Consider the following 13,947-nt stretch of genomic DNA (forward strand, 5'->3'; position numbering starts at 1 on the left):
GGAGGGATAGGGTAGGTGCCGGTTGATTGGGTATTGGAGTCCTTAAAAATTCCACAACAAACTCTCCTTAACCATAAAATCCTGGTGTACAGTGAAAATCTGAGTGTAACTCAAAGAAAGAATACGAATGTAGACTTTTTTTGCAAGTTTCCTGGCCCTCTGTATGAGTACTTTATACACTGTGCAGAAAACACACATTTGGTTAGGACAATAGGCCTGAGTTAGCATTTTTACCAGCATGAGTAACTCATGCCTTGGAGATCTGCCAGGCAGTAGCTGAAAGTTCCAGCATTTAAACAAATCAGCGTGGACTCACAATCAAAAAGCCCATAACTTACACATGAGGTAACTTACACGTGCTTTTGCGAATCAGGAACTAAAATGTAATCATGTCATTAAAAATGTGTAGTAACGTTTCACTTCAAATTTTTACTTAGAAGCTACATTTAATGTGGTATTGTTAGTTAACAAAAATAATATAATGCTTAATAAACCACAAAGGGAAGAAATGGAAGAATTAAAACAAAACAAAGTTCCAGTAGGTAAAGTTATGGAAACACAATGTGAGCCCAGAAGAGGATGAGGCCGAGATGTCACAATGATGCTCTTGATAACACACTGGAAAAGCCCATTATCCAGTGACTTGATAAGCAGAGTGGGAGAAGCTGGATTCTCACTTGTGGCTCAAGTCGCTGTAAACATCGGATTTATGATCTTGCAGTTCCTATGGGAAGAAGAGAAGAGAGTCAAGCCAACAGGCCCGGAGCACCTGGATCAGGTGATTTGTAAGGTCATGGGCGGTGTTAGTATTGCCTTCTTAAGGGGGTGATATTCCCCCAGTGTTACATCAAAGAGGAGATTGTCACTCACTCACTCTCTTATGCATTATGTATACAAAGCTGGAGGCAGTACCATGTATGCAGTCGCGGCTCGCTGCCCTCTGAAGGGGTGGGATGGGTGTGGCGCATGGGGGGGGCATTTAATAATAAAAATAAATAAATAAAAACTTACCTCCGTTGCCGCTGCTCCTCTTTCCCTTGTCGCTGCAGGCTGCAGGCACAGCCTCCAGGCCTGCCCTGTGGCCAATCCTAACGCTGCTGAAAGCAGCATTAGGATTGACAGGGAGCGCCTAGCCAGCGTGCTCCTAGGCAGACTGGGAGCCTGTGCAGGCTCTCTCCAGCCCGGCAACTGTATTGCTAGGCTGGAGAGAGCCTACTGCGCATGTGTGTTTGGCCGGCCCAAGATGGCCATCCAAACATACATGCGCACCTCAGTGCTCGTCACCCCCAATGCCCCGCCCCTTTACAAGAAAACTATAATAAACGCAGTTTAGTATCGTTTAATTGTAAAGGTTTTGCAGCTGCTGCTGCTGACGCTCCTCCGCCCTAACGGAGGAGCCGCCCCTGCCAGTATGGTACAGTAGCAGTCCTGTAAGAGTTAGCTTCCAGGACTACTACTAAGAGTTTGTGAGTTTCTCTCAAGTTATTTTGCAAAACTGTTTGAAAAACTGCTGCTCACTTCTTAATACATTGTTAAAGTACCAGTGATACTGTAGTAACCAGTGACTTGTTAGCTCTGCTTTATTTCTTTATTCTTTGTTTGTTGCCTTATTGTAACACCCATAACATCAGGCATAAATGCTGTTCAGTTTTAATCAGTCCAACGGTCTTTTGGCTGTGTTTTCTGTTTGGAGTTTCCCTATGCAGAAGTCTGACCATGCCTTGGAGGATTGTTTTTGTGCACTAAGGTGTCCGTTCCTGCAGAAAAACATCCGTCTGCAACTCAGGCACCCTTGCACCATGGCACAAGGGTGCCTGTGTTGGCACCAAAAGGGACATTGTGAACCAGCGTAAGGAAAGGACAGGAGTGTGCCATATAGTGTTCAGTACGATGCGTTACTGCACTTACTGGAGAGGCTGGTGAACTTTCAAAGTGGTGGGGGAGCAGACACTGCTCTAATGCTGTCACCAGCATGAGAGCAGCGCCAGGATTGGATGGAATGGGATGGCCTGATGCTCCTTCAGGCCCTAGAGGCCTATGCCTGGAGTTTCAAATTACTCATGTCACTTGGGCAGGCACAAGACTCCTGCCCAAAGTGACATGCGCACTTTGAAGTATCTGGCCGCTTCTACTACAGTCCTCCAAGTCAGAGGACATGCCCTTCTCGCTCGGGGGCAGGCTGGCGGCTGCAGTGCACCTTGGTTAAAAATGAAATGGCAATGAAATAATTTCACCCTAATGAAGAAACCACTGCTGTGCCCTTTCACACAGTGCAGTAAGGTGGCTTGCTGTGCTGCGTGAAAGCTTGATAAATAGGCCCTTGTAGGCCTTTGCCAGTTGCTTGCACATCTTCTATGTTGATACATCTGCCCATTGTGGGGCAGGTGAAGTTGCTTGGTGTTTGCTGAGGGTGAGTGTTATTGAATATTGTAACAGCCTTGGGAGTGTTGCATCTGAGTTCGTTTTCTGCAATGCATGTACTGTTGCATGTTATAGAATAATGTGGCCTAGTAAAAATGTTTACTGTAAGCCCGTGGCAGCCAAAATGTTTGTGCTGTGTTGGATATATCTTATGGGTTCTAACTAATTGTGTTCTTTTAGAAGGTTTTTGACTGTTGGTGGGTGATTCTGTTGTGAGTCATTTATTTCTCGTGTTTTTGATGAATCTGATGAGTTCTGCCTAATGTGTTCTTCTGGAAGCTGACTTATTGTGCCTTAGGGGGTGATTCTGTTTTTAGTCATGTAGTGGATGTATCTCATGTGTTCCATCTTATATTCTCTACTGGAATACCTCCTGCGCTGTCTGGAATGTGTGTAATATGCTCTATCTAGTGGTCCTTGTAGAGCCACGCAGCCAGTACAAAATATTATTGGCCTGGCTGAGATCTTGGCGAACAGGTTGCTCTGTCACAATGGTGATGAATATCCCGTCAGACGAAAAATAAATCCCATAGAATATAATGAAATTTATATTTTGGAGGACAAGATATCCATCACCATTGTGATGGATTAATTAATCCGCCAAGATCTCAATCAGGCTCTATATTACTTAGCTTCCACAGGCAAGATAAATAAGTTACTGTGAGCATCTACTTAAAACAAGCATGGTACCAGTTCTTTATGGGGTCTTTTGCACTGTGGTAGTCACATGGAAGGGCAACTTCCTTGCATCTCATCTGTACTCTTTTGTTTGCTGCCTTACTAAGGCACCTTCTCCATAGCAGTCATTATTGTTTGCGGCAAGCATTCGGGTTTCTCACCTGCTTATTTGACTATGCAGTCTCTCCAGTCAGAAGTGTGCCTGTGTAGAAGTGTTACTTGTGCATTTCGTTGTCTTTTACATTTTGGAGTGTTACTTGGCCACGTTGGAGTGGAAGTAAGGGAGAGTGGGCTGGATTAGGAGTCTATCATTGGGGCCTTTAACACGTGCAATTAGACTTGAGACCTGTTTTTCCCTTAATTTAGACAATCACAGTTGCAGGGCTTAGAGATCTCAGCTCTGTCCTTAGGGACGCAGGTGAAATTTGTTTTTACACAGCCCTCTTGTGGACCTTCTCTCTTCCTCATGGCTAAAAAACATATTTTTAAGCTCTGTAATATCTCTCAGGCTAATACTCGAGTGCAATGTGTTCACTGACTGAACCCTTATCACATACCGCAGGAGAGGACTTTTCACAGCCCTAATCATTACCAAAAAATCCTCTTTTTAAAAATGAATTCCACATTGGTTAAACATAGCTTTTATATACACAAGTATAGTTATGTACATAACTATGAATATTCATAAAACCAGTGCTCTACTCATATGTTTGCACAACATCCCTTATTCCTGACGACAAATGTTACAGTCAGTTCTTTGGCTGAATCACAATTGTATCGCCAGCTTCTACATCCACCCTCTTCCTCTCACCTTCACTCAATTTCTTGTCAATATCACATGAACAGTACCTCAGTTACAACTTGTCTTCAATTGTAATCTTTTTCTACAACTCAAGGATAGTTCAAAACAAAGTATAACGAAAACCTCACTTGCTCCTCACATTATGGAACAGTCAGAAGTTCCACTTTATCCACAGAATCTGTATTATATTTAACTTCCTCATTTTAACTTGTACATTCAAGGAGGGACGCTGGAATTATGCAGTAGGGGAGGAACACATTTTGCAGCAAGGTTAACAAAATTATGTGGCAAGAAAGGACAAATTACGCGGCGTGATACAGCATGTTTTGTTGCACTGCTAGTTCACTATTTTGTCATCTTTACAGTGTTCTCACTGCCTGGGCAGAGGCTGCACCTCATCGGTATGGGTTCAAAACTTAAATGCAGCAATAAGCAAAGGAAGGATGAACTGTCACTGCACAGTCACTGCACAGCAACAGAAGTTTTAGTAACTTCTGATCTGTTTAAGCGAGAAACAAAATTGTGGTTGTTAAAATCTGCAAGTTAAATAGGAGATGGTGGGTGGACTTGGTGGCAAATGCACCAAATCCATAATTATGTGGAAATGCTGCAGAATTGCAGAATTCCAGTGTCTCGTAATGTCTGGTAAGTCCAGAAGGGCGACAGACTCTCCAGAAATATCAGATCCCAATATTCAGCCTTTGCATAAACATAAATATTGTTATCTGGTAAACAAAGTTGGTGATGGCATGCTCTAAAATGCTAATCATAGGCAGACCCTAGGTAAAGGACTTCTTGGTAAACCTACCCATCTTCATATGCAGTGCTCAAAGTTAGGTTGGCATTTTCAGAGGTCAACAACGATGTTTATAAAGTAGACTAGTGTCATGGTGAGCTTGACCATCTTCGTATGTAGTATCAAGTCTTAAACCCCATCCGCACAGTCACATCCCCAGCGTAGCTTAGGGTGCAGTGAGAAAAGGAAACATGAAGTTGGGATTTTTGGGGTATAAAATAGTGATGGCTTAGTGGCGACTGAGGCTTCTACTTCAAATATTCTGCCTTGTTTGGCTGCAAAACCTTCCTTCCAGCTGATACTGTTGTAGGTTTAATTGAACCATAACATCATGGGTGAGATCTCATCTTCCATGTTAAACTTGTGCCACTAAATCCCCCTTGTCAGCAACATCTTCATTTATGTAACCTTGTCAATAAAAAAAACTTTTGGTGATGCTGCTGCTTTCTTCATTGACCGACTGGTTGTTGCTTTAAAGAATCATATCAGCCATCTCCAGAGGAATATCAACACCTGGCTGCTTTTCAAACAGAAATGCTATGCATTTGTTCAAATGACCGATTTAACAACATCCAAAAACTCAGAGAAGAAAATATTGTTACTCGGTAAACTTCGTTATACAGAAGTAAAAGGGCAGCTGGCGATCAGCCATGGAGCTAACAAGATTGATCATGCATGTGAGAAAACATGATTGTAGTAAAGTCAGCCCACTGGCTATCGATGCAAATTTCTCAATTGCATCAGTCTCTAGCCCACCTATTTCCAACATACTGATCCAACACATTGACTGTGATTATCTACTTCCACTGATGTTGTCATGCTTACTTAATCACACATTGTGACTTTCTATTCCACAACACTTTCTTAACAAAAGTGTAAAGTCCAAAACTTCATACATTAAAATTCTAGCATGGGTATAAAATATGCTTTTGAGCATGTCACCTTGTTCAGATTTTAAGGCCTTATTTAGAGTTTGGTAGATGGGATGTGTTGTGCCCTCCCCAGCCTGGCAGCATGCACAAGAACACATTACTCATGGAGCGCATAGTTAATGTCTTTACTCATCAGCATACAACATTCAACTGCACTTTCAATATCCCAAAAACCATTGAGATCACACCTTGACACCTCCCAGATCGACCATGTAATTCCCTTCATAATGCTGCTCTAGTCACAAGGTCCTTTTCAGACACTACATCTCCACCCTTGTTAAATAAAAAGACATTATCAAAAGATATGAACAAATGGCAGCATCGCATTTTTTTCAATCAGTCATCTAAGTGCTGGTACAGTTCTGCCGGATCGCGTGGTCTAAGGTAGTTGAGCTTTACCGGGGGGTGAACCCCAGAGGTACAGGGTCTAATGTTTGTTCAGAGTCTTTCTGGTGAGCCAGTTTCCTCTGAATCTGTTTGGACTTGTGATCAATGAGACTGACGTGGGATGAGTCCCTTGTAATGGATTTTCTGGGACGATGCGCCGTTATCCTTCGTGTCACAACTTTTAAAGGTTCATCATCAAATGGAGGCTCTGTCTTTCGCTTTTGTTTGATGAGAACCAAATCTCCCTCATCGAATATGACAGTAGCACGAATCACATCATCATGTAAAGTTTGCTCAATGGTCCACTGTGGTAGTTTAGTTCTCATGGCTCTCCCAAACATCAGAGTCAGGGGATGATGGGTCATCTTGGGAGGCAGGCGGTTGCATAAATGACACTCCTTTAGTTTCCTCTCCACTTTATCCTCCAAGCGATGGGACCACACACGGTCCCTCAATGCCCCCCCGGTGGTCAGAATGGTCTCCATAGGTGAGTTCAATAACTTCCCATCTCAAACTTGCAGGTATGACAATCCGGGATCCTCTTAGTAAGACCATTCTTTAATGACTGACAGTTCATCTTGGACATTGCAGTATTTTTTTAATTCGACATCGCCACTTAAAGGTCAAGCATTCCGCCCCAGGACTGGACTGCAATAATGTCTTTAAGGGCACACATGTCCTTTTCAGCATTGGTAATGATCTGCTCAATGGACAGAGCTGCAGGCATGTTGGACTTTACAATGAAGTTGATGTACTTCTCTGGAGTTTTCGACGTGGAACTGTGCCGCTGTAGGGGTACTTCTGAGAAATAATGGCCCACTTTTGCATGTTGGTCCCTTTTATCTATAATCATCGCACATTCGTCCTTTTCTCTGTCACTCAACTGTGACATCAAAAAAACTCTTGCAAGGTGAACTTGAGGGTGATCAACTTCATTTAGTTTTGACCTTCCACAGCTGAGGTTGTTTTCTGTCTTTGCGGGGGTGGCGAGAGTGCTTCTGGAACATTCTGGCATCCATCATCTCTTCCTGCTGTGATGCACGTGGTTTTTTCTTTACTTTACAAACAGCTATAAAGTAGTTCTCCTGTCTACACGTGTCTAGTGGGTAGACATTTTTTCTCATGTGGAAATTTAAATTCACATCCGAAACACAGTATTTCTTTTTTTGAGGCTGTTGACTTACGGGCATCTGCTTTACACTGGTGTCACTCTTCATGACTAATGTGGATTCACCTTTTACAGTTCCCACTTCAGTGTCAGTGACTTGCCGATCGGCTTGTTCCTCAGCACTGGCAGCCATTAATACCTTTTCTAGGCTGAGTTTCTCTTGCAACATGTGTCTTCTGTTCGAGTCTGACAAACAAACATCAATGACTCTGAGGCACATGGCTTCTTCATCATAAACTTCACTATATTTGCAATGCTTGAAGAGCACATCAAGTCTTTCACAAAACTCGTTCATCCATTGTTTTACTACCTTGCTGTCTTGCTTGATTAAAAATGTACCTTTCATAGTCGACGTTTGGCATTGGGTTGAACTTGGCTCCTAACGCTTCTTTGATTTGACAGAAAGACGTTGGGGGTCATTCCAACCCTGGCGGTCGGTGTTAAACCAGCGGCCAAACCGCAAACAGGCTGGCGTTGAAAAAAAATGGAATTCCGACCCTGGCGGAAACCGCCAATAGAGACCGCCACATTACCACACCCCCCGCCACGGCGGCACAAACAAACAGCGCGGCGGTCACCGCCAACAGACAGGCGGGAGACAATGTACCACCCACCCTATCACAACCTACCAATCCACCACCTTTTCCGGGGCGGTAGCCTCGCCGATAAAAACACGGCGGAAACAGCCATTTCGAAGGGAAAACGCTCACCTCCATACAGCCCACGAGGAATAAGGACAGCATGGAACCCGAACTCCACATACTCCCAGCGATTGTGTACCTACTCCTCTACCAGGAGCACGAACGCCGGCGCAGAAGACAACGGTGAGTACTGCACCTACGACACAGGGGAGGGGGGTGGAGAAAATATTATGGGTACACACATACGCGACACAGCCACCCTCACCCACTACAACACACACATCAATGCGTATCAACACATCAGTGACACCCCCCAAACCCCCGGAAGAATGCAAACACAAAAGGAAATGATTCTAAACATAGGAATATATTGTATTACTGGCTTAAAAATATAATTCTACATCAAAAACTGTTATATACATATATGTACAAGTCCGAGCATTGTAGCATGTATTGTCCGTGGACCACTGGGCCCAAATCACATGGGCAAAGCCCACACAAGATACCTGAATCCAATGGAGAGAACACTGCAGGGGCATCAGATAGCAAAACTACAGGCACCTCAGGGGGAAGGGAAGGGGGGGCACCTCAGCCAGATGAGTCGACGACGCCAGATCCACGAGGGGCCTCCATGGCCACTGTTCAATCCTGGGGAGTGCAAAGCCACAGTCTCTCAAGTCCGGACAGTGGGTGGGTTGCCCACTGTTCAATCCTGGGGAGTGCAAAGCCACAGTCTCTCAAGTCTCTACAGTGGATGGGTTGCCCACTGTTCAATCCTGGGGAGTGCAAAGCCACAGTCTCTCAAGTCTCTACAGTGGGTGGGTTGCCCACTGTTACATCCTGGGGAGTGCAAAGCCACAGTCTCTCAAGTCCGGACAGTGGGTGGGTTGCCCACTGTTCAATCCTGGGGAGTGCAAAGCCACAGCTTCTCAAGTCTCTACAGTGGGTGGGTTGCCCACTGTTATATCCTGGGGAGTGCAAAGCCACAGTCTCACAAGTGGATAACAGTCTCCACTGGTTCTGGGTGGGGCATGGTGCCCAGACTGCTTCGTGCAGCCCTGCCCGACTAAGATGCGGGCCAGCCCCTGGCGCTCATGGTTCAGCGGTGCTTGAGACGGCGGTGCCCAGTTCAGCGGTGCTTGAGATGAAGGGCCCAGTTCAGCGGTGCTTGAGTTGGAGTGCCCAGTTCAGCGGTGCTTGAGTTGAAGGGCCCAGTTCAGCGGTGCTTGAGTTGGAGTGCCCAGTTCAGCGGTGCTTGAGATGAAGGGCCCAGTTCAGCGATGCTTGAGTTGGAGTGCCCAGTTCAGCGGTGCTTGAGTTGGAGTGCCCAGTTCAGCGGTGCTTGAGATGAAGGGCCCAGTTCAGCAGTGCTTGACTTGGAGTGCCCAGTTCAGCGGTGCTTGAGTTGGAGTGCCCAGTTCAGCGGTGCTTGAGATGAAGGGCCCAGTTCAGCGGTGCTTGAGATGAAGGGCCCAGTTCAGCGGTGCTTGAGACGGCGGTACCCAGTTCAGCGGTGCTTGAGATGAAGGGCCCAGTTCAGCGGTGCTTGAGATGAAGAGCCCAGTTCAGCGGATCTGGCCATGGCATGGAGCTCCTTTGCCACCTGTCCTGTGGCTGGCGTGGCCCTCCTGGGCTGCAGTGCCGGGCATGTTGGTGGCCTCCTGCCCACCTGGGATGGGGCTGGCGGGGCCCTCCTGGGCTGCAGTGCCGGGCATGTTGGTGGCCTCCTGCCCATCTGGGATGGGGCTGGTGGGGCCCTCCTGGCCAGCTGGGCTGATGGCGGTCTTGTCGGGCGTGCTGCCCTTCCCAGCATTCCCTGATCGCCTGTGGCCCTTCCCCACCTTGGGCGGTGTGACAGCTGTCTCCACACCTCCTGCCAGAGCCATGGTAGGGTTTTTTGTGCCTGGTGTCTTCACCCTCTCACGCCGGCCACTGCCTATCTTTGATTGTTTTTCCGGGGGTGGGCTGCCCGTGCCTCGGCTCCGTACTGAACTGGCTGCCCTGGAGGGTGGGGGACTCCATAGTCCATGGCAGACTGTCATGACATGGCCCGGTTTTGTGGTGGCTGAGGTGCTGACTGGAGTCCTATGACATGGACGGGGCGGGGGAGTTGGTGGAAAGAGGTTAAGTTTGGACAGGAAAAGCTTTTTAGGAGCAATGGGAGGGGTAGGTGTAGTGGGTAAGGGAGTGGAGGAAGAGGATGTGGTTGTAGGAGTTTGAAGTCTGGTGTCTTTGGGTGCAGGTGCTTGGGCTGGAGGCTGTCGTGAGGTGGATGGCTGTTGGGTGGGTGGCTGCCTGCGTTTGTGTAACTTGGAAGAGGGGGTCACAGACACACTGGGAGAGGACACAGGGGACGTGTAAATGGCAGTGGGGGTGGTGACTGCACGTGTGAGGGGAGTTCTGGTGTGTGTGCTGGTGATGGACGTATTGGCTGAAGATGTAGTGCATGCAGGTGCGAGTGGAGACATGACAGGGAGGGAGGAGGGAGACGAGGAGGAGGGGACACAGTAGAGGCAGTGGTTGTTGGTATGTCTGTATGTGGATGTTGCTTGGGTGAATGCCTGTGTGATGTGTGGTGCTTATGTCTGCCTGAGCTTCCCTTGGGTGTTGAGGTGTGTGCAGGCTGGTCTGATGGTGTGTCTGGGATAGGCAGAGGTACAGGTGATAGGGTCTGGGTGGAGGAAGTTGGAGGGGGGAGGCTAGAGACAGGGACAATGGCTGCCATCAGTGCTGATGCCAGAGTGCTGAACGATCGCTGAAGGGCAGCCTGACCAGAATGAATGCCCTCCAGGTATGCATTACTCTGGTGCACCTCTCTTTCGACACCCTGGATGGCATTCAATATGGTAGACTGCCCAACAGTGAGCGTCCTCAGGAGGTCAATGATCTCCTCACTGAGGGCAGCAGGGGTGACTGGGGCAGGGCCTGAGGTGCCTGGGGCAAAGGAGATGCCCACCTTCCTGGGTGAGCGGGCACGGGGCAAACGCTGAGGGGCTGCTGGGAGGGTGGTGCTGGTGCTCTGGGTGGCGGCTGTACCTGTTGTTGCGGGGGGCACAGATGTTGCCGCCACCACAAGGGAACTCCCTTCAGAGGACGAGTCCGTGTCACTTATGTCTGCCCGAGTCCCCGCTGTGGAGCTCCCCTCGCCCTCCGTCCCACTGGTGAAATCGGAATCCGTTGCATGGCCCTCCATGGCCATGTGGGATGCAGCTCCCTCGTGCTCCGATGCCACTTCTCCTCCGCCTGATGATGCTAATGCACACATGAACAGGAAAAACAAAGAAAGGGGGGGTGGAGAAAATAAAGACATGTTGAGTGCATGCATTGGCGACACCGTTGGCGGACAGGACAGACACAGAAGCCCCCTGCACTACGCCGCGCACTTGGGGTCCACTACTCAATCCGTGGGACATGGCCTACAAGCCTATGGACGACATCTGCACACATAGATGACACAGGGCCATGAATAGCTGTACTTGGCACCCTACAGAGGTGGGGGGCGGGGGCACAGGGCCACAGCCCTCCTCCCCCACCCAGACACCTCCACTGCACGCAAAGTCAACAGAATGAGAGTGTACTCACCCCCTTGTGTCTGCTGTGATGTCCTCACGCGCCCATCCAAATCGGGGTAGGCCACCGCCAGGATCCGGAACATCAGGGGGGTCAAAGTCCGACTGGCACCCCTTCCACGTTGGGAGGCCATCCCCAGCTGAGCCTCCGCCGTCTTCCTGCTCCAGGGTCGGATGTCCTCCCATCTCTTTCGGCAGTGGGTGCCCCGTCTCTGGTGGACCCCCAGGGTCCGGACGTCCTTGGCGATGGCACGCCAAATATCCATCTTCTGGTGGGCGCTGACTTATGTGAAATGTACAGGGGGAGAAAAAGAGTCATCACCTTCTGCACCCTCAATGTGAGTGGCTCCCCATCCCTACCCTTGCCATGTGGCACATGCTCTCATCCGTCGTTTGATGCATGCCTCAATCGCTCCCCTCCCCACCATCTTTCATCCGCCCCACTCAACACAGGCATTGGCCACTAAGCATGGCCCCAGTGTACTTACCTGTTGGTCTGGAGGACCGTAGAGTAGCGCATACTGGGGGAGGACCCCATCCACGAGTTTCTCCAATTCCTGAGCAGTGAAGGCAGGGGCCCTTTCCCCAGTCGCATGAGCCATTGTCTCTTCCAGACCGAGGTCACAGCAGCACTTGCAGTGTAGGTCCTCTCCTGTCGAAGTTCAGGTATCGAGTGATTAAGCAGATAGAAAATGGCGGTCACGCCCGCGGCGGTGCGTACTGCGGCGGTGCGTACCGCGACCGCCGGCGCACATCGTCATTGGCTCCTGAGACCCATAGGGTTCAATGTTAACCAATGCTGCTTAGCGCCGCGGTCTTTGACCGCCTACCACCACGGTGTGCTACGCCAGCGCATTTACCTCACATCCCATTGTCGCACTTCACAGGTCAGGCAGCCGCCATTTCAAGGGCCCACATGGCTTACTTTTTACTGCGTCACACATACCTAGGCCTTGCATCAACACTCATACAAGCCACTCAATGCATTGGGAATCGTGTTTTGTGCAAGCTGTGGTTACGTACCTGTGGGTTGATTGACTCTGTGCTCGCTGTTGTCCTTCATAGGCACCGTCCGCTGGGACATGCGAGGAGATGGAGGAATCTTCCTGTGTACAGACCGCTGGTAGACCTGTCGACAATGGAGGAAAGACATGTCATACTGACATACAGGCTTGACCGAGCCACTATTCATGAACTGTGTGCCCAGCTGGAGCCAGACCTGAAGTCACCAATCCGCCAACCCACAGGGATCCCCCCTCTAGTGCAGGTGCTGTCAGTACTCCATTTCTTTGCAAGTGGGTCATTTCAAACAACAGTGGCCATATCATCAGGGATGTCCCAGCCTATGTTTTCCAAGGTGTTGTCCAGAGTGTTGTCTGCCCTGCTGAAACACATGCGGAGCTACATCATTTTCCCTGAGGTGGGGGATTTGGCTACAGTGAAGGGTGATTTCTATGCCCTTGGACATATCCCCATTATCATAGGTGCCATTGATGGGACCCATGTGGCTTTAGTACCCCCCAGCAGGAGTGAACAAGTGTACAGAAACAGGAAGAGTTATCATTCTATGAATGTACAGATGGTGTGTTTGGAAGACCAGTACATCTCCCATGTTAATGCTAAGCTCCCTGGCTCAGTGCATGACACGTACATCATGCGGAATAGCAGCATCCCTTACGTGATGGGTCAACTCCAGAGGCAACGTGTGTGGCTAATTGGTGACTCTGGTTACCCCAACCTGTCATGGCTACTTACCCCAGTGAGGAATCCCAGGACAAGGGCAGAGGAACGGTACAATGAGGCCCATGGGAGAACTAGGAGGGTGATCGAGCGGACCTTCGGCCTCCTGAAGGCCAGGTTCAGGTGCCTCCATATGACAGGTGGATCCCTATTGTACTCACCAAAGAAGGTGCGCCAGATCATCGTGGCCTGCTGTATGCTTCACAACCTGGCTTTGCGACGCCAGGTGCCTTTTCTGCAGGAGGATGGTCCAGATGGTAGTGTTGTAGCAGCTGTGGAGCCTGTGGAGAGTGAAGACGAGGAAGCCGAAGAGGACGACATAGACAACAGGAACGCAGTAATACAGCAGTATTTTCAATGACACACAGGTAAGATTCCAACCCGGCATATTACATATACTTAACCCCTACTACCTCTCTACTGTCTGACCTTTTCCCCCAGTGTATGGTAACTGAGTTGTGACTTTCCCTTCCAATTTCAGAGATGTGGGCCCCACTGCCTGACATCTGCTTTGTTTCCCCATGGACTACAGCTGTGTAACAGTGGTATGTTGGCATCACAATGTAAATATGCATTTTTGGCACGGTAATGTCTAATACATTTGTACAAACTCACAGCCAGACTCCTGATTGTTTTGTGCAATAACTGTGTTTATTTCAGTGCTCTATATTGGTGGGTGGTTGGAAATCGGTGAGGGGTGATGGTGGAGGATTGTCCATGGCAGAGTCCAGACTATTTGTATTACAGGTGCATTGTCCAAATGCCTGTGGAAAGTGGAGCAGGGGCAGTTTAAGGATGGACAGGGTGACAATG

At 48.7% G+C, this 13,947-nt stretch overlaps 1 protein-coding gene across 1 annotated transcript in view; it reads right to left on the reverse strand.

The window, feature by feature from the left end:
* Positions 1–414: 414 nt before the first annotated feature.
* Positions 415–13,947, reverse strand: part of TYROBP (transmembrane immune signaling adaptor TYROBP) — a 177,081-nt gene continuing 163,548 nt past the window's right edge. The window contains exon 5 of the mRNA XM_069201117.1: positions 415–724. Within this exon, the coding sequence (XP_069057218.1) occupies positions 674–724 (51 nt within the window). The 3' untranslated portion in view covers positions 415–673. The remainder of the gene's footprint in view (positions 725–13,947) is intronic.

The sequence above is a fragment of the Pleurodeles waltl genome, chromosome 7 (genome assembly GCF_031143425.1).
Source record: "Pleurodeles waltl isolate 20211129_DDA chromosome 7, aPleWal1.hap1.20221129, whole genome shotgun sequence".
Lineage (NCBI taxonomy): Eukaryota > Metazoa > Chordata > Amphibia > Caudata > Salamandridae > Pleurodeles > Pleurodeles waltl.